Source organism: Chroicocephalus ridibundus, chromosome 3, assembly GCF_963924245.1.
Source record: "Chroicocephalus ridibundus chromosome 3, bChrRid1.1, whole genome shotgun sequence".
Taxonomy (NCBI): Eukaryota; Metazoa; Chordata; class Aves; order Charadriiformes; family Laridae; genus Chroicocephalus; species Chroicocephalus ridibundus.
The window spans coordinates 70,307,059-70,327,871 of record NC_086286.1 but is presented as its reverse complement, the minus strand read 5'-3'; the positions used below and the strand labels follow the sequence as shown (position 1 = coordinate 70,327,871).

Below are 20,813 nucleotides of genomic sequence, written 5' to 3'. Positions count from 1 at the left end.
AATTACGGGTAGGCTCTTCTAGATTTTTTTAGAAAAAGTCAGTGGTTTAACCAAATGCATTTGTTTTAGTATTCCTGTTCACATTTAGATTTTAGTATTCATAGATTTTTGATCTTTAATGTTCTCTGATGCTCGTGATTTCTGGGTGTTAAAATACCAAGAAGAGCAGACAACAGGACCTCTAGGTCTATCAAGCCCTTGACTAGACAATTTGCACGTTTAGTCATGTTGAAACATTTTGTTTTCCATTGATGTGCAATGAGTACCCAGACACAGAGCCCCTCTTCCCCCATCTAAATGATTACCATTCCATCTTAAATGACGCATGGATTATTGTTTCCCACCCTGGTTTATTCAAGAATTAATACAGCAGACTTTTCAATTGTTTCTGACAACAGCGGGCAACACAAGCCTCCTCCCCGCACCCCATCTCAAAGAGAGTAGATCAGCTTTGGGACAGTACGAGCCCCTGCAGCTACACCTGGGTCGTGCCCAGGTCCGTCTCCACCTGTGGGAGGCCACTGAAGCAACCAGCCCTCCACCAGCCACCCAAACACAGCTGGGCAGCATACAGTGGCACAAGTCACTGGCCTGGTTAAGTTGGAGCAGTGACTTTGCCAGGCTGCCACGCCGTTAAAATCTTCCAGCAAATGAGCCACAAGATGTGCTCCTGGAAAGGCCGGCAACCCTTCTTGTCTCCTGCTGGTTCTACTCTCTGGGCTCATCGGTGGGCAGTTACACCTGCAATCCGCCTTCAATCAAGCGTAATGGAGCTGTGCCAGTTCATTTTCCCCCAGCCCTGTCACCTGCCTGGGTCACCAATGCCATGACAATTGACAAACCTCAAGGAAGCATGCCCGTCTACTTTCTATGCAGAAAGCTCCAGGAAATCATAGACCCATAGAGTGGTCTACGTTGGAAGGGACCCTAAAGATCATCTAGTTACAAATTCCCTGCCATGGGCAGGGACACCTCCCACTAGACCAGGCTGCTCAAAGCCCCATCCAGCCTGGCCTTGAACACTTCCAGGGATGGGGCATCTACCACCTCTCCGGGCAACCTGCTCCAGTGCCTCAGCACCCTCATTGTGATAAATTTCTTCCCGATATCTAAGTCTACCCTCTTCCAGTTTGAAGTCATTACCCCTCATCCTATCACTACCTGCCCTTGTAAAAAGTCCCTCCCCATCCTTCCTGTAGGCCCCCTTTAGGTACTGAAGGCTGCAATAAGGTCTCCCCGGAGCCTTTTCTTCTCCAGGCTGAGCAACCCCAACTCTCTCAGCCTGTCCTCATAGGAGAGGTGCTCCAGCCCGCTGATCATTTTCGTGGCCCTCCGCTGGACTTGCTCCAACAGGTCCATGTCTTTCCTGTGCTGAGGGGCTCCCACCCTTCCACACCTTTGCTCTCCGAGGGAGGGGGCTTCTACCTGAGCAGGGGCCCCGGGAAGGCCGGGCCGGGCCGGGCGCGGTGCTCCCCCCAGTCCCAAGCACCTCGCCGGCCCCACCACCACGGGCTGCTCGGAGGGGCCGCAGCCGCCCGGGAGCCGCCCCCTCCCCGCTAGCCTAGGCACTGCAGTCCCCGGCGCCATGGCGGCAGCGGCGGCGCCGCCGCGAGGACGGGACGGCGCGAGGCGACGTCACGCAGCGGCGTCACACCCGCGCGCGCGCGGCCCTCCCCGCGGTGAACTCACCCCACCCCCTCCGCCGCGTCACAGTGGCGCGTTCGGCCCCCCCCCGCCCCAAACGTTCCGTCCCGCGCGTGACGTCGGCGCGTCCCGCTGTCCCGGCGGCGGGGCCGAAGGAGGCGGCAGGTGCGGGCGGAGCGGCGCGAGCCGGCCGGTCCGGCGGGTGAGTGCTGAGCGGCGGGGACTATGGCGGCGCCGCCGGGGAGGAAAGGGGATGGTAGGAGGAGGAAGAGGAGGCCGCCACCAACGGTCGCTCCAGCAGCGCCCCTCTTCCGCCGCCGCCCGAGGCTGCCCCCCCCCTCCTCCTCCTCCTCCGCCGGCTGTGGCGGCGGTGGGGAGCGGAGGCCTCACCGTGCGGGTGGGTGCCCAGAACAAAAGGCCGGCGAGCGGCGGGGCGCGGAGCAGTCCTGCCGCGGCGCCTCGGCCGCGCTGAGGGGCGGCAGGCCCAGCGGACGGCCGGGTGCCCGTTATTGTTTTGGCGGCGGCGGCGGCGGCTGGGGGGAATCACCCACCGCCGCCCCGCCCGCGGGGTCACGTGACGGTGTCGGGGCCGCGGCGGCGCAGGGCGCTGCCGGCCGCCCCGCTGCCCCAGCGGGCAGGCCCGGCCCCCGCCCCCGCCGTGCTGGGAGGGGAGAGCCGGGACCGGGCTCCGGGGCGAGCCTGCCCGTCCCCGCCGGGTCCCCTCGGCCGGGCCGGGGTCCCTCCTGCTGCCGGCGGGGCTTCGCCTCCGAGAGAGGCGGCGTCCCGTGCGGAAGGAGGGTGCGGGCGGTGCGGCGGGCCGGGGCCCGCATCTCCGGGTTTCGTTGCGTTGTGTGGTGAAATAGGTCAGGAGCGTTCGCTGTGGCCTCGTCACGCGTGGCGGAGTCCCCCGAGGAGACGTGGTTCTCGCACCGGTGTGCTGAGATGCTTCAAAAGGAGTCCCTGCGGGTTGTCACTTGCCTTTCAAAATGTCACTTTGGTGGCTGGTAAGGAGCGGTGTCAGCCTGGCAGGGCAGTCCTACAGGCAGGCACGGGAGCGCAGAGCAAAGCACGTAAAAAGAAGTAACTGGTGGTTTTTGGTGTTGTTTGGTTTTTGTTTGGTTTTTTTTCATGGAAGTGCTTGTGTTTCTTTGTGCTCAGTGGCTTCGGCTCAAGTGTTGGGATTGTGTCCCTTCAGCACGGTAAAATGGGACACAGAAATAGGTCCAGCTTTTGGTGCAGTACATATTGCCACCACTGAAAAATTATTACAAAGTATTTAGTAAATACGAGTTTTTCATACAAAAAAACCCAACCAGCAACAAACCGATAATCAGAATGGTGAAATAGTTAAAACCAAATAAAGGTGTGGGGGTTTAAAATCCTAGTATAAATTTTCAGTGATATAAACTAGAAATGCTGTAGGTTTTGTTACTGGAGGTGTAGTATGCGAGCATACACTCAGTAATTACAGGGAGTAGAGCTCTGCTTTTGTCAGATTGTAACGCTAAAAATACGGTCCTGTGACTTTGTTAGCTGCTGCCTGCGGACAGCGGGCTATTTAAAAATAGTTCTTAAAGCATCTCTAAAAATGCACTACCAAAAATTACAGTTTGTAATAGTATTGAAGACACAGTGAAATCTGAATATTGATTTGGTCATTTTGAGTGAATCTTAAATATTGAATGTTTGCAAGAACGTGCTTTATAGTCTTGTGTGGTTAATACCGTGGTTTCTTTCCAAGCGAATCAAAGTACCAATTGTTTCAATTGCTATAATGCAGAATCTGTACTGAGTGAAAGGAAAAGTTCTGTTCTTCTTGTTTCCTTCAAAATATACTGCATCAATTTAGATCTAATTGAACTGTCGTTTATTTAGAGAGCTGGAAGTGCAGTATTTTTAAAGGCTATTGAAGAGCAGACTGCTGGAATTGGTGGGGGAAAAGTCTTTTTGTTGAAATCGATATTTTTTTTTTCCTCTCTTCTGTGCATGCTAATCAAGTCTATATATATATGAAGAGATGTTCCTGTACTTACTTTCTGTTTCTAACATTGATAACTTCAGATGAACCAGTTTCTGCTTCATTTTCCACACAATATCATTTTATTTGTGTGAAAAACTAACATTTTGCTCTGTTAAATAAATTGAAATGGGATGTATGCTCAAAATTCAAATTCAGCGCTCCAGTTGTAGCACAGGAGAAGAACCTCATTTTGAATTAATATGTAGCAGTTCAATACTGAAATGGTTGACTGTTCTGTACTCGACTGTTTTTCTGTGCTTCAGTTCCAAATGTACATATACGGGTTCGTTTTTTTTATAAATGTGCAATAGCAAAGGATAAGGAATGACAGGCAACTTGAAGCCTCATTGCATTTGGCAATTCCTGAAGATATTCTAAATTTAAGGAACAGATACAGAAAAGTAGGTAACAGGAAACAGTGAGGTTATTTATCTGTTGTGCTATCCAGTGCCAGGGACAGTTTAAAAAAATACCCAATAGGCTCAGTACCTTGAGCCAATACTATACTGACAGTAGCGGACCTTCAGACAGGAGAGTGATTTTTCCTATTTAAAAAGCCAGCCACCTTCCTTCTTTTTTCCCACAGCGTTTGGTTTGTGGTGGCTTGTAGGGAAGGGCAGAAATCTGTGATGCTTTTTCCCCTCCTCCCCCCTCCCCCAATAACTGAGCTACGAGTTAGGGAGCTTGATGGAAAAATCCCAAGTATTTAATTACAGAAGAATATTTACTCTTTTGAAGTAATGCTGTAGCGGTTGAGTTTTCAACCTATGGCGGGGAGGGGGGGAGTGGTGAATTTGTGATAGATATTTTAGAGTAATGTGTACAGAGCTGCAGAATTTGTGAGATCATGTGTCATTTGGGGTAGGACTCAAATAATAGTCTTTGGCTGGTTTGGTTAGGAGCTGGTGTTAGTTGAATTTATCAATGATTTATGCTTGTTTGTTTTAAAAAAGCTAAGCTTTTAGTTACAGAAAAGACTTCTTAAGAATGTAGGTAACACTTCATCGACATCTAGAGCTGGCTTCTTAAATATGTAAGTTACTGTCTTCTCCAAAGAAGTGGAAAAGTGGAAAAAATTGTGTTTGGTCTGATAGTTTGCTGGGAATCCACTGGGAACAAGAAATTATTTCATTCCATCTTGGTCTAGTAAAAGCTTGAAATTTTTCTTAAGGAGAACTTGAAATCATTTTTGGGAGGTCGGTCTGGTAGGAAGTCCACTACGTCAGTGTCTTAAAGTTGGGTGGAAGAAGCAGATGTGACTTCTCCCAGCCAGCATCCTGAGAGACTTTCAAGGGGACAGAGAGAGCGGTTAAATGGTGGCTGAGCCTCAGTTTGGGCGGGGATTTTGCCCAGTTTAAATTCTTTTTCCTGGTCAGTGGGGTTGTCCTTTTATCTGTTGCACCTTGAATGAAAGTCTCAAAATCAGTGTGTGATAGGATGCATGGATTTAATGAGTGTGCAGAAGGAAGGGATTCTTGCAGGTTACTGCAGATAGCGTAACTCCTCATACTATGTGCTTTGCTAGCATAGAAGATTAATTGCTAAGTTTAGAACATGGCCCTTACCCACTTGACTTTAAAGGAGTCATCATCATCCAGGAAAGGGTGTGTGTGTAAGTTACCACAAGTGTCTTTTATCCCGTTTAGTAAGATTTTCAAGACTGGCTTATTAAATAAATAACAATGTCATGAAATATAGAGGTTACATGAAGTCAGTTTGTGAACTAGTTCTTTTTAAAAGCTATGCAGCAATTAGAAAGTTGCCTTACCATAATCCTATAATTATGCCCTAATTGGATTCTTCTAGGTATAATTACATACCTTGGATACGTGCATATATTTTTTTATTTCCTAAGAAATCTGTCAGAACTGACCCAACCTTTTTCTCCCATCTCCACGTAAGATCTGGGTTTATGATGTGCCACCTCTAATAGTGGATTGCGAGAGGTAGTAGATAAAAGGCTTCAGTGCTACCTACAGAAGTAACAGAAAGCCAGCTCCTAAGATGAAGACCTGAACACCACACCCACAGCATCAAGCGTGTTGCAACTGTCCCTTTGATCGTAGCAAACATAGTATCTTGTCTGAGTGGATTAGTAGAGCCAAAATTTTAATGCAATTGCAGCTCTTGGTTTGAGATTGATGTGTGAAGAAAGGGGAAGCTGCTAGAACCATGAGGGGAGAAAAGGTGTGGATAGGCTTGTTAATTTTCGCATTTTTCCTCAGGAGCTCTTTCTAAAAATAGCTGCACAGAATGTTACTTGGAGCTCAGCTATAAAGAAAATAACATAGTTGAGTAATGTGTCTTATACTGAAGTTCTCTGAACGTTTCACTCTGATGTTATTAATGATAAATGTTCAATCCTTTGATGAAGGACTGTAACACAGAATACTATAATACTAAGTGCTCCATGTTCTTTCAAGGGACTTACCACTCCTTGACTTTACTCGACTCTGTACATGTCTGATCTGCACTGTATTTATACTGAAATGATTCTTTCCTTGAGCAAATTGAAATCCGAGATGTGACATTCTTGGGTCTGCATCAGATCATTCCTGTATTTTGCAGCAACTGGAAATTGTGGTTCAAAATGCTTAAAAATCATCTTGAAAGCTACAGCCCAGAAAGAAGATATAACCCTATGGCTCATCAGTCTTTTTACAGAGGATTCCCAACTACTTTCTGTAACTAAGGGTGACTATTTTAGGCCAAGACCTTCCTGGTTAGGGTGTGAGGATGCAACAGTGAAATCTTGATGGTCCTCCTGCCTTCTCTGAGTTTGCAGATTCCTGCTTCCCTGTGGTAGAGTTATTTAGGTATTTGTTAGACACTCACTGGTTTCCAGTGATTATTATGTATTTGTGAAATGCCTTAGCTCAGATTCTGGTTGGTGACATACATAAAATGTATTGTGACTGACATTACCTGCTAGCCTGGAGAGAGGTATATTACCTCAGAGGTGTGGAGGCTGAGTTGTGTCTTTGTCCCCTTTTTCAGAGACCACACGCATTCATTACATGAATGAACCTCACAGCACTTTCTCAAGAAATAAAGGAAGATCCTAATTAATCCTTTTTTTGTTTACCTTGTTAAGCATCAAATCTAGGTCATAGAGTTTGTTTATAAGCTAGTATGAGGACATACATATGTAGACTCATTAAGAAAAAAATGTGCTGAAGGGTTCTGAGGTTCATTCATGAAATGAATGCATGTGGACTCTGAAAAAGGGGACAAGGATGCAAGGCTCTGAGCTACAGACTGCTTGAAATATGGAGAGGACCTAAGGGAAATCAGCTGTTTGCATGCACTGTTTTCTCCTCAAACATCTGACACTAGCCCCTGTTAAGAGACAAGATACAAGCCCAGGTAGTCCTTTGGAATGATATGATATGGATGGTTTTATAAACAGGTTTAGGAAGGTGTTGTGGCTTTTTAAACTCTCTGAATATAAGGAGTCATTTATTAGAGGTTAAATTTGCATATGCATAACGTGCTCCTAATTTTGGTTTCTCCTTTTGTGTACGTGGTCACTTTATGGAAATGAGCCATTAACTTATAGTTAAAGATAATTGCCTTTTGTAATACTTTAGAAAAAGATACTTTGCTTAAGTCAGACATCAAAATAATTAACATCAAAGCTGTGGGCTAAAATTGATTATTGCAAAAAAATAAAACAGAATTCTGATGATATTTTTTGTGAAAATCAGGTCAATGAAAGCATAGTAATGTCTTGTCTCTAACAGGACCGTGGCATTGTATTTTGCTTGCTCATACCTCTGTACTACAACATTGTAATGGTGATATTATTTGCTTTCCATTAGTTTGCAGAGAAGCTGAAACACCGTAGCGTACCATTGGGCAGGACAAGTAAGGAATGAGCCAGCCTTGGGAAAGAGGACCTGCCATCCTAGCTGGAGACATCTGAAGAGAGGACATTTTAGTCTTGTGGCATGCTCCAGTAGGAATTATTCAGAAAAAGTAAGCTCTTGTTTTGTTAATGGACTTATACATGTCATCTCCTTGACAGACTGCTTAGTTGCAGCTAGAATTTGACCTGGAGTTTGAAAAACTACTCAGTTTTGAGGTGCTTTTGTGGGAATTTACTTTTCCTTGAGTAGAGTCCTAGAAGGCCCAGGGCTTTTTCATATAGATTTTGTACATCACCTCTTCCATACTTGGTGTGTTGATGAAGGTGCTCTAGGCTGTGCATCCTAAGCTTACAAATTAAATATGTTTTAGTATTAAAAAAACAAAAACAACAACAACAAAAAAAAACAAACCCACAAAAGGATAATAGAGAGGTGGGATCTGACAAGATTTTGGACTAGCTGCTTCTAGGTTGGCTTTAGGCCGTATTTATGTTAAAATGCAGTGTTCAGATGCTTATTTTTCCCTTATTTATACATGAACTGAGGATCTAACTACTTCAGATAAAATAATTTTTAGAACTTGTCTTTCAGTTTGATTAATTTTTAGTCTCCCTATTCAAGAATGTAATTTTCCCTGTTGCCATAAGTGAATTAAGGGAACCCAACCCTCCAAAACCCAGAGCTTTACTGTTTGATAACAGTTCTAATATGAAGTCTGTTTTGATTAAACGTTGTTATGAAATATTACTCTTAACTTCAGGAAAAATATTCTGCAGTCAGTTTTGTTTAGTTCTTAATACCATGAAGTTGCAATGGAAGTGCTTCCACAGCCATAATGTAGCAGAATAGCAGTCCTAGATGTCTTTCCTCCTTTCTGAAGGATTACTTTTTCAATAAGAATCTACATGTACGTTCTCATACCAGCTTATAAATACTCTCTACGACCTAGATTTGATACTTAAAAAGGTAAACAAAAAAGGATTAATTAGGATCTTCCTTTAAAAATAAAAAGTGAGACAGCCTCAGTTTAGTTGATACGAATCTTGAAGTGCATAATTGTCCTGCATTCTGAGCACATGCAAGTGCAGTTGTGCTTATCTTTTAAGAGTTTTATGTTGCTGGGTAGCGCTTGCTTAGAGATAAGGGTTTATTCCTCCAGCTGTATTCATTTTACACATCACATTTTCCTCTGAGCATTAAAAATCACATAGGAATTTAAAGATAAGGCATTTGCTCCTTTCTTTTCATATCCTGCATTATTGTCTTGATATAGTAAGAGTCAAAGAACCCTCACATTGATGGGTGACCTATTGAGCACAGTTCAGCTGTTTGCATTTTTGTGCTTTTGGTGAACAGGTGAGAACTTTCACTCTGCTTTTAGGTTATGAATAAGTTAGCTCATGGTATCGGAATTTGATATGTCAAAATGCATTGCATTTTTAATCACAGCATTGCATTTTAATCTCCTCCAAAATCTTAATTATGATACGTGACTTGTATAGAAGTTACTTATCTACATGTTGTTTTAATCTTTGACTCTGAAAAGTATAACCTTATAAAGTGTATTCAGGAAGAAGGAGCCTTTTGTAAAACTGTAGCATGGAAGTAAAAATCTCTACTGCCATGCCTTTTTGCACAATAGTATCTCATTGTGGGTGGGAGCACTTGAAAATTCAGATCCTTTACTTCAGCCATGGTTAGCGCACATTAATCAATACATGGATTTCTCTTTCAGCTCTTCTGTTGTGAGATACTGGTTGGGTTGTATTTGTGGGTATTCTGAAGTCTCAATAGCTTTTCTTCCCCCCTTTTTTCTAATGAGTTTCTCACTCTAAACCCCTAGTTTTGGTGTGAAAATCTGTTGCAAAATATAAACTCAAGAGTGAGACTCCCAGAAATCAACTTGTTCACAACAATGTTAGCATGGATCTCCCAGATAGATGTGTACTGTACAGTAAAAAGACAGTTATCTGGTGGTAGGTAATGCTGTGTCTCTATCTGGCATGCTGATTTAAGAAGTGGTATGCAGATTTGTCTTTAATCTCAGAGAAAGAAATTCAGATACGAAACTGAAACATAGGTAGATACAATTATGTGCTACTTTAGGAAAAAATATTTGAGCTATAGAGCTTTTAAAAGAATGATCTGATAAAAAAAAAATGGGATTAAAGAGGCATTGGTCTTCCAAGAGGAAATTACAGTGATAGAAGGGAACAGACAGCATACAGAAATACATTTTTAAGTAAATAGCACTTATATGTTACTGTGAAGCTAAATACAGATACTAAAGCCTAAATCTTTTTGTTTTGTTTTGTTTTTTTAATCCCAGCATGTATTCATAAGATGTTTAAAGTGGTGAAGGCTTTTACAGCAGCACTAGGCATTTTCTCCTGAGGTAACGCAGTCTGCTGGAAATGTCTCTAACACTAGAACAGGCTGTCTGGGGAGGTTGGGAGGTTGTGGTATCTCCATCGTTGCAGGTTTCAAAAAAACTCAGCTAGACAAAAGTACAGCTGATCTGGTCTAGTGGTGGTAGTGCCATGAGGAGCAGGAGATGGGACTACATGACCTCTAAAGGTCCCTTTTGGCCCACATGCCTGTGATAGTTTTGCATTAACTATTCCTAGCTGCTTGTACAACAAAGACTAGTTTCACTGAAAGGCTGTTTTGCTGAATATTAGTCCTATGCCTCAAAGTTCCTTGGGGATTTGAATGAAAAAGGCACCTTTTTAGATCCCATCCCCCAAAGCCCATTCTTCTCCCTCATTTGATATCTGGTGTTTGGTTTTGATTGCTAATAAATAAGAACATAAAAGGGAAATTACCATGAAACAGACTGTGGAAGATTGCCATGGCAAAAATGTAGTTGACAAGGCATTTGCATATTTAGGCTAGAATTTTTCAACTACTGAAATCCTATGCAATGCTAAATTGACACAGTTTTGCATTCCCTGCTCTCTTACAGTTGCTACAAAAATCATTTTTAATGACAGAGATAAGATATGGCCAGAGAAGGCAGAGGCAGTGACTTCACAAACCAATCAAATCCTGGTTGTGTGTCTTCTGTGATATACTGCTCCTTCTGCTGGGCTGCAACGATTGCTTTTGAGATGCACTCAGCTATATCACTTGGTCGTTAGGAAAAAGAAATACAGGGTAACTTTTGAAAAAGCCACCTTAGTTTTCAAATCTGGTTCTTTCTGCAGCACTGTGGTTGTTGTGAGCCCAGTCTGAGGGATGGTGTTCAGTGGTGCATAGGGACTAAGAAACCGAGTGGGGGAATACTTCAGCTGGGTGCTGCTGCCAGACGTGTTTTCCACTGTGGAAACGTAGCCTGAGGTACTGTTCAGGCAATCCCTTAATCAAATGGATGATCACCAATACCGTGAAGAGAGACTTTTTTAAGGTCAATGTTTGCAGCTAGATCACCTCTTGAGGAAAGAATTGTAGCTTCTTTAAATTTCCTGAGGAGGCTCCACAGTAACTGGCTGGCTGGAGGTTCATTAACCAGCACTTACTTCAGAGAGAACAGAGGAAATTCCAAAATTTGTTTTCTAACTTGGCATGAAAATGAAACAGATAAAGATTGGTGATTAGCAAAAGAAATTCTCCCAGTACTCAATTTAGTCTGTCAGCTCAGGAAGCAGAATGTTAACCTGTCAGTTTCTTTTAGCTGAGCTTCGAAAATGATACCTTACCTTAATTTAGGGTAAGCATCTCATTCTGTGGATGTTGAGGTCAAAGGTCATGTAAGGTGCTGGTTTAGGTTGATGCAATAAACTGATTTAAATCTATCTTTGATCCTCTGCAGGATGGCTGGCTGTGGCGAAATAGATCATTCGATCAACATGCTTCCCACAAACAGGAAGACAAATGAGTCGTGTGCTAACGCAGCACCTTCCCTGACAGTCCCCGAATGTGCTATCTGTCTGCAAACGTGTGTCCATCCAGTAAGTCTGCCTTGTAAACACGTTTTCTGCTATCTGTGTGTGAAGGGAGCTTCTTGGCTTGGGAAACGATGTGCACTCTGCCGGCAGGAGATTCCAGAGGATTTTCTTGACAAGCCAACCTTATTGTCACCAGAAGAACTCAAAGCGGCAAGCAGAGGCAATGGAGAATATGCCTGGTACTACGAAGGTAGAAATGGTTGGTGGCAGTATGATGAACGTACCAGCAGAGAGCTGGAAGATGCCTTTTCCAAGGGTAAAAAGAGCACTGAAATGCTAATCGCTGGGTTTTTGTACGTAGCAGATCTTGAAAATATGGTTCAGTATAGGAGAAATGAGCACGGACGCCGCAGAAAAATAAAACGGGACATAATAGATATACCAAAGAAGGGAGTGGCTGGGCTGAGGTTGGACTGTGACGCTAACACTGTCAACCTGGCAAGAGAGAGCTCCGCTGACGGCGCAGACAGCACGCCCGCTCCGGGGGCCGCAGCTGTGCAGGCGCTAGCATCCATTTCTGCTAGGCCCCTGCCCTCACTAGATGGTCAGCTGGTGAGTCCTTCAACGCCATCACCTGATGCAAGCAATTCTCTCGAGAACTCTTTTGCCCACTTACAAATAAATGCAGACAGTATGGCTGAAAGGAGTCATAGGGGAGAGGGAGAAGAAGACCACGAATCATCATCTTCTGGTAGGGTGCCAGCCCCTGACACCTCTGTGGAGGAGACCGAATCGGATGCTAGCAGCGATAGCGAGGATGTGTCTGCCCACCTTCAGCAACGCCCGTCCTCTGTCCAGCAGAGACACTTGAACGCGAATGCGAGCCAGTCAGGAGCAGATAGACCAGTGGCAGGGGGCGGGGTGGTCAACACAAGCGTAAGATCTAGAAGGCCAGATGGACAGTGCACAGTCACTGAAGTTTAAATCTAGAGCCATGCGAATAAAAACTCAGTCCTGTACCTGTAAATTTTCTGTCCACGTTGGCATTGCACTCAAACCTAGCAGTGTGTTTGGTGGGAGGGTGGGGTGAAGGGGAGAAACAGATTTTGGCCTGTTTAACTTAAGTCTCTTAACATGTCTCAGCTGGAAGACTCTAACTGTAGGAAACTGGGTTGTCCTGCTAATGGTTTGAAAGCTGTTTAGCAATACCCAGTTTTCTTGAAAATGTCTTGTGTTTATTTTGTAGCATTTTCCCCTTGGAGATACTCGATCCCTTTTTGGCCAATGTGTATCTACTGTACAACTTGAATTGTCTTCATTATCTGACTGTTGCATTAAGTGTCTTACTACTTTCTGCATGGATTGATGTATGAAAAGAACACTAAAGCAATGTGGGAGCAGGCAAGATGTTGGGTGTGAGCAGGATGCTTAATTTAATGTGAGAAAATAGATGTGAGTTTGGAGTTAAAATGTGTTTTTACTAGACAAGAGCAATCATTTACCTTCCTTCAATGGAAATGTAAAAATGCTGTTAACTTTTGTTGCAAATTCTTACCTTTACACTCTTCATGGCATTTTCACTGGCTTTGCCATCTAGTCCTTGTAGTTTTGTTTTTGAGGTCTTTCTTGATCTGTCTCGTTTTTGTTACGGAATTTATAATTTAATAAAACTACATTTTATCAGTAACAATCTTAGATATGTCTCCGGTTTAATTGAACTTCACTGGAGGAACTTTAAAGAAAACTATCATAAAACAGCTTCCTGTGTTTGCCGCCAAAAGGGAGGACTGGCTCTGAGTGGTACCTCAAAGTTCTTGCATCCCTGGCTGGCTGGCTCTCAAACACAGCACTGCAGGAATATGTCTTTCTGCTGAAAAATCATGAGTTGCAGTCTGAACGCTCACTTCTCATCTGAAGAGCTGAATAACTTGCTTCACTGTTATGGTGGGCAGAAGTATCACACACAGCCTTATTTTAGCAGCAGAAATGTTGACATAAAAGAGCAAATGTTATCAAACTTGACCCTATAACAAAGAACACAGATGTTAAGGACTATGTTGCTGTTTATCTGATCTTCGTAGCAAAAGTAGTGGCAGCACAGGAAAGGTAGTTTTGTGCTTGTATTAGAAATGCATCTCCTGGATCGGCCCCCACTTCTGCAAACTGACTTCTGCGTGTTAGAGGTTAGAATCTTGAAAAGCACAGCTTGTCTTTTCTGTCTATGGCAGTTGTTTTATTTTGGTTTACTTTTTTTTTTTTTTTTTTTAAATGAGAAACACCATCAGCTGATTCTGGACTCAATCTTTACAATAAAGCTAATTAAACTCCAATTCTTCATACATGTTTCCCTGAATAGAAAGGGACAGCAGCTGATACATGAAAGTACTACATATCTTCATACAAAAGGTGCTGTAGGCATATAACTGTTTGAAGGGAATTAAATAGACTGGTTTTAAAAATGTTAAACTTCTAAAATATTCTTTTTACTGTAATGATGGCTGATGTGTCTAATCTTGGGCAAAGCCAGTAGTGCGGACTTCAGAAGGAAAGAAGATGGAATGTTTTTTCTTCTGTTTATTAGGTGCCAGCTGTCCTATTTCTCTGTTCTGAGTTAGCACGCAGTGGCTTTAATCAAAGCCTGACTTTGTGCTGCAGAAACCTTCAGTAAGAACGCTTCTGCTATGTGCGTGTATTTTACTTCATATGAGGGTATGTACTGTTAAAGAGAGTAAGAAGCAAGAACTTGACTGGCTATGTACTTAATTTCAGGACTTTCAGCCCAAACAGTCTACAAATAATTTTATCAGTGATTGATTATCCTTCGGTCAAGAACGGCCAAGTAGAGAGGCAGACCTCTGTTCAGCCAAACACTTGTGATGCTGCCTTTGGCTCCTGCTGCCTGACTGCAGCTGTGAAGTACTAAAATTAGTTAAAGTAAGGTTGGTGAGAGCTTAATAGCCAAGCATTAGAGTGGCATATGCACTCCCCCGATCAAGCCAGGAAAAAGTAGTAACCAGTAATTGCTATCTTGTATTTACACCATTGCTTTCAGCAGGAGACGTGTCAATTTTAGCTAAGCCAGGGCCACACTGCATTATGTGGTTTTCTGGAACTCCATGCATTAAGTGATTTTAAACTTGTACAGCATAGCTAGAGAAATGCACAGTGGAGCAGAATGGAAAGGAAAAAGCAAATTAAAATCCTATAAAATCTACCGCATCTCTTCATTTCCAGGAGAACAGATAACCACAGATACAGGAATTCTATGTCATCATAAAAAAAAAAAAATCACATAGTGCATCAAGCATTCAGCAAAGAACACCTAGCTTACCCAGGGTGCCCATTTGGTAAGTATATTTCTGTCAGCAGCAAATATGATAAAGTATCTGTAATGCTAAAAGCGATATCCAGCATCAACCCTTTAAACGCTTGGGACAGAATCCACACCCCCATTAAGCACGCAGGCTGTCCCACTATGCAGAGGCAAGGGAACAGGATGGGTATTTCACAATATAATAGGAAACCTAGCCCCTAGGAAATACAAAAGCTAGCACTCCATGTAATTAGGAGACTGGGAGTATCAATTTTGAACACAGGTTTCTAATTTATTTTGTGCATTTAGCACTTGGGTTTTTTTAGGCCGTTTCTGATGGGGAACAAAAAACTGAAATGAAGCGTGTAGTCTTAAATAATTGTAAAGAAAATATAAATGCTTATCAGCTGCTGGTTACAGATATTTGTCACTTGAAGATGATAAGCATGTATTCTATGAAATAAAACATTTAGGTTTGAAATTGGTAAAATGGGATTCCATTTCATCTCACTCAGTCTGGAGCTCTCGTGCTAGCACTCACGGTAATTTAGTGGGGCTGGTTTTCATACGAAGGACTGTATTTGTTTTTAAAACAGAAGAGAAACCAGGAAATATGGTATTAAGCTGCTCATAAAATCCTTGATCAAAACAAACAGCTGCAATTACCTTCAGAATCTCCTGCAGCTATGTTTGGTGTATTTGTGATTCCAACAGACCAGAGGACAAAATGAGTTTCTGTAACCTTTTCTGAAAGTGTCTTACTCAGGACTAGTTAATTATTTGTCCCGTTCTTAGAAGCAAACGTTGGCCCTTCATACAAATTGGAGAGGATGGCTGGGGAAATGCATTTGCTGCAGTGAGAAGCAAGCTCATTGTCTACAAATGAAAATAGAAAGAGGCCCCTAATAGATGTAGGTACAGAGTTTCACTTACTGGCAGCACAGGTCTAGTTCAAAACGTGCAAGTAAAACAGATTCTGCTTTTTTGCTGCTATTTCCTCCCTTTCAAATTTTTATCACCCGGTGCAGAGAATACACTAATGAGCCTTACAGCCTGGCACCTGAAAGATCAAAAATGATTCAAGGGGCTTGCTCACGTTCTAAGCAATTTTCATACCCATTTTAAAAACATAATCACAGTATTAGTAATGGCAAGTTTATTCTTCTTACAGCAAAGACATAACCAGTTACCCTTTAAAGCACTAACTTTTTGACTCACGACAACGTGATGTGCTATTGCTTCAAAAAGTTGGAGGAGTATGGACGGGAGCGTGCTCTGAAGATTCAGTGATGTTGGCAGTCTGGAATCCCTCACAAGCCTTGAGGAACTTCATGAAAAGCAGAACAGCCTCATTACTAAACAGTCAAGTACGGCCTGACTATATTAAAACATTCATATTTCAGAAGTAATGGGTTTGAAGTCCTTTAGAGCACGGGAAAGAATATAGCCACACAGGGCACTAGCAGCTGAGCTACTGGATAAAAAAAAATGGGTGCATGGCGGGGAAAGAGGCGCAAACCAGAACACTTTCCCCATGTTCCCATTCCTGTCTCTTCTTTAACTTGGAAGTAAAAATTGAACTTCTTTTCTTTTTTTTTTTTGGGGGGGGGAGGTTAAGAGAGGTTTGACATCTTCCTCTAGCAGTAGCTTCAGGTGTGAAGGCAGAGGCAGAGTAAGTTCCTTATCCTCCCTGAGGTGCCAGCTCAAAACATATCCTTTTCTTCAGCACTTCTTTTGGTTGCTTCAGGCTATACACACTCCCCGCCGTGAAAGCCATATAGCAAAACATCCCCAGCAGAGCACAGCATCTGCTCAAAAGCTACAGGATCTTAACAGGCAATCCAGACCTAATTCCCATCATTGATTTGTCCCAAGTTCCTCAAACATATGTACAGTTACCTTGCTGTCTAAAAATCCATAATCCTGCCACACTGTAGAAATGGTAACATGGATTTCCACCCAAGGAATCGCCTCCTTTTCCCTAAAGGAAGCTTGTTGCATGTATCTAGAGTTAGTTATGCCTGATCAGAGCAAGAATGCATGTCAATGCCATGTAGTCCAGGTTCCACCTTAACAGGCTCCCCTGGAGTACTTCGTTCCTGGGCTCAGATCTCAGCCCCTGCTGGATTTAGAGACAAGCGCATCCTAACCAACAGTACAGGAAACTCTCAGTCATCACAGAATCTTCACGGTTGGAAAGGACCCGTAAAATCATCGAGTTCAACCAAACAACCTACAATCTCTGCCACTAGAGCATGCCCTGAAGTGCCACCTCTAGGCGTTTCTTAAACACCTCTAGGGATGGTGACTCAACCACCTCCCTGGGCAGGCTGTCCCAGTGCCTGACCACTCCTTCAGTAAAGTAATTCCTCCTAATATCTAATCTAAACCTCCCCTGCCGCAACTTCAGACCATTTCCTCTGGTCCTGTCATTATTCACCTGGGAGAAGAGGCCAACACCCACCTCTCTCCAACCTCCTTTCAGGTAGCTGTAGAGGGCAATGAGGTCTCCCTTCAGCCTCCTCTTCTCCAAGCTAAACATGCCCAGCTCCCTCATATGGCTTGGTCTCCAGACCCCTCACCAGCCTGGTAGCTCTCCTCTGGACACGCTCCAGCACTTCAATGTCCCTCCTGTACAGAGGGGCCCAGAACTGAACACAGCACTCGAGATGAGGCCTCACCAGTGCCGAGTACAGAGGCACGATCACTTCCCTGCTTCTGCTGGCCACAGTATTCCTGATACAAGCCAGAATGCTGTTGGCCTTCTTGGCCACCTGGGCACACTGCTGGCTCATGTTAAACTGGCCGTCCACCAGCACACCCAGGTCCTTTTCTGCCAGGCAGCTCTCCAGCCACTCTTCCCCAAGCCTGTAGTGCTGTATGGGGTTGTTGTGACCAAAATGCAGGACCCGGCACTTGGCCTTATTAAACCTTATACAGCTGGCCTTGGCCCATCGATCCAGCCTGTCCAGGTCCCTCTGTAGAGACTTCCTACCCTCAAGCAGATCAACACTCCCACCTAGTTTGGTGTCATCTGCAAACCTACTGAGGGTGCACTCAATCCCCATTATGGATACATCTGTGTGGTTTTGCTCTCACAGATGTTTTGTTTTAAGAATCATCTGCCAAAGCAGGGACTTGGTGACAGTTTCTAATTTCTAAAGGGAAAAACTGTCCCCATTGAGTTATCTAATTACTTGCAGCTTCACCGGCTTGAAGTGGAGACCAAGTTCCAAATCTTCTGGTCAGCCCAAATACACCCTACCGGTAAAAATACTCTGAAGTAAGACATAGACAAATCCACACCCAGGTTCTCTCCAGCATGCTGAAGTACTCAGACCACCCAGTCAGTCAAGGACATCCCATGTCGGGGCACGATACATCACAACCTTTCGAGGTTTCAACTAGATTCTGTGTAAAGAATCGGGTCAGCAGCTCTGCCATGTGCTCAGCAGCACTGGTCCAGGCTGCAGGAATGTGCAGATGTGTAAGTAGGTGGTTCCTCAAGCAGTAAGGAGACACCTAAATGCATTTAAAGACCTGAACTGGTGTCAGTGACCGAGGGCTATAAGCTCCTCAGTGAGTTAGAGTTTCTCCTGTAAAAATCATCATTAAAATTGAAGTACCCTTAGATACTTTCTCAACAATTATATAAAGAACTGACCGAAGATGAAAAAATAAAAACTATCATCTCATCAGTTATCATCCCTTCCAAGCTGCTTAAAGACACCGGTCTCATGCTGGGGAACTCATATTTTGCAGCCTTAGATGCACCTGCAAATAAATAAACCTCACATCTTTCAAGCAATTCATTTCCATACCAGCCAGAAAAACAAAACTCCAAAGAAAGTAATCTTCAGGCTCATTCCAAAAGAATTATAGTTCTATTCTCAGCACAGTATTTACCTTTACATACTAATTTGACTAATCTCCATTCGGTTGGTGATTAGGACAGTAAAGAATCTGCCAGGGATTTCTCTGTTGTTGCACACCAAATATGTCTGCCTGACGTGAATGACAGGAATGTTAATGCCAGTTTAAATGAACAAGTCCTCAAATGATTCCGTTTAATACCTGCTTTAGTGAAAGCTTTGTTTGCGAAAAGGTCAAGAACATTTCTTATGCATTGACTGTCATTTATGTTTTGGTCTTCTAACCAATGCCTGTAAATTGGCAGGCCCACCCCATACAGTTCCGAAAATATCCTTCTCCGTCCTTAGGGCAGCTTCCAGTGGTAGCTCTCTTCCCGCTGTCACCACCTTTTTCACAGCCCGAATCACGCTGGCTGGACCCTCTGTGTACTGGCTCAGCCAGGCGCGGGCTTCTTCTAGTGCTCCGGTTTCATCTGAAGACGCCAACGTCTCCTCCGAGAGCCCGAGGCGCAGAGCTCTCTCGGGGTCCACCCTGGCAGCCCCGCTCAGCAGCCGGAGGGCAGCCCCGCTGCCGACAATCCGCACCAGCCGGGCAGCTCCTCCCCAGCCTGGCACCAGACCCATGTGCTTATGGACAAATCGAATTTCACTCCCAGGCGTCATCAACCTGTCAATGAAGAACAAACATGCTGAGGTCAATCTGTGCATCGACGTCCGTATTCAGCTCGCTCGCACTCAATTTTCTATTTTCTCCTCCCCTCTGCTTCCAAAGGCTGATACAACTTGACAGCACGCTGATTACAGCCAGAGCTGCAGTATCTTAATTTTTGCATCGCCTCGTGCCTTAGCTGCAGCTTTTGGCCCTTCTCAAAAGGAGAGACGTAGGCTGCCACAAGTAAAGACGCTTAGTGCCCACACTGACACCTGTAGCCAGAAATCAGTTCTAAAAAGTGTTTGAAAACAGAATTGCGAAGATGGAGGGCACATTACGCTTATTCACAGTGCCAGAACTGCCTTGCTAATTCATGCCTGAAGCAACAGGGTTTGGGGTAAAACCCAAGCAAACTAATGCACAAAACGTTATTTCCCAAGAGGGTGAATCGTGGATCTGTGCTGGGGAGGTTCTGCCAGCACCCTGGTGCTTAATTATAGCATAGCTGGTATTTCGTTTGTTCCATACTTTAGAGGGTCCACGTGAGTTTGATTTTTAACCGCTCACTACAGCAAGGGAAGTCAGGATGGATGCTTGACTTATGGCTCCCAACACGTAATAGAATTGCTTTCTATTTATGCCTTACAGTGTGTAATAGAACTGCTCCCCTCCAGAAGGTAAAGTCACATTCCTCTGTTCAAAGATTTCACATCTTTGCTTCTTTTCTACAGTCTGCCACCTCCCTTATTTAAGAACTCACCCTAGGGCTGATTAAGCTACCTCCCTGGAGGAGCTCTGCTGCAGCGGATTGTACTCTCTCTGCACAGTGTTCACACTGACACACATTAGGTTAGTGGAAAAAGCCTCTAGAAATAGAAACATACAGAAAAGATGTACAGAAACAGACCGGTACTTCCTCTTCCTTAAGACTATGTTCTGCAGTGTGGTTGTTTGCTGCTGTTTATAAGACAAGGCATGTAAATTACACTTGTGAAGTAGATTAGCTTCTACTTCAAGCACTAATTGGCTTTCTGAAGATAAATCATGTAATACTAAGATCTACACACAAGCCTGTTGCCTAACAATGCAGTTTTCCATAATGAAAATACCAAGGTGAACAGCTTTAAAAGGGGAAAGAAAAGGAAAACCTTTAAAAATGCAACTACTTCTAGGAACTCACTGTTCCCAAATCTGCTTAGTTATTGTTAATTGTAAGTTTGCTTGGTTGCTTTTTTCTTAACCAGAGCACCATCAGCATTCATGCTGTGCTATAAAGCACCGGGGCTGAAGAGCTTACGCTTTATCCCAGACCCAACACAATGCACAAAGGCAACAGCTGACATGCCAGATTGCATGAAAGCCTTTTTGTAGAGATAGCGGAGGAAGGTTGTGTGACAAAAGGAAGAAAGCAGAGTATTGCAGGGGAGGAGAGGCTTTTAGCTAACACTAGCAACTGCTTCCCAAACCCAGCAAATCCCAGGGAGCTCAGGTCTCTCCTCTCCACAAGGAAGAGTCCGCAAGTGTTCCAAAACTCCTTCACTGGCTCAGCATACTTT

At 44.0% G+C, this 20,813-nt stretch overlaps 2 protein-coding genes across 14 annotated transcripts in view; one reads left to right on the top strand and one right to left on the bottom strand.

Moving 5' to 3' along the window:
* The first annotated feature begins 1,713 nt into the window (after positions 1–1,713).
* On the top strand, positions 1,714–13,115 carry RNF146 (ring finger protein 146). Of its 3 annotated transcripts, none has more exons than XM_063329655.1 (3): positions 1,714–1,846; positions 7,486–7,642; positions 11,345–13,115. In XM_063329655.1, exon 3 carries the CDS (start codon positions 11,346–11,348, stop codon positions 12,402–12,404), a length of 1,059 nt encoding a protein of 352 aa, XP_063185725.1. In that variant the 5' UTR covers positions 1,714–1,846; positions 7,486–7,642; position 11,345; the 3' UTR covers positions 12,405–13,115. The 3 variants fall into 3 exon arrangements, with proteins under 3 accessions (XP_063185725.1, XP_063185726.1, XP_063185724.1); XM_063329654.1 differs by lacking the exon at positions 1,714–1,846 and adding an exon at positions 2,226–2,648; XM_063329656.1 differs by lacking the exon at positions 7,486–7,642 and having other exon boundaries at positions 1,719–1,846.
* Positions 13,116–13,230: 115 nt separating this feature from the next.
* The window catches only part of ECHDC1 (ethylmalonyl-CoA decarboxylase 1), a 44,304-nt gene continuing 36,721 nt past the window's right edge, over positions 13,231–20,813 (bottom strand). For all 11 annotated transcript variants that reach the window (XM_063329659.1, XM_063329658.1, XM_063329666.1 and 8 more), the window contains one exon: positions 13,231–19,272. In XM_063329659.1, coding sequence (XP_063185729.1) covers positions 18,867–19,272 — 406 coding nt within the window. In that variant the 3' untranslated portion in view covers positions 13,231–18,866. The remainder of the gene's footprint in view (positions 19,273–20,813) is intronic.

Bases quoted from the DNA above. Each gene is read 5' to 3' on its own strand.
- RNF146 (XM_063329655.1), top strand. From the start codon at position 11,346: ATGGCTGGCTGTGGCGAAATAGATCATTCGATCAACATGCTTCCCACA.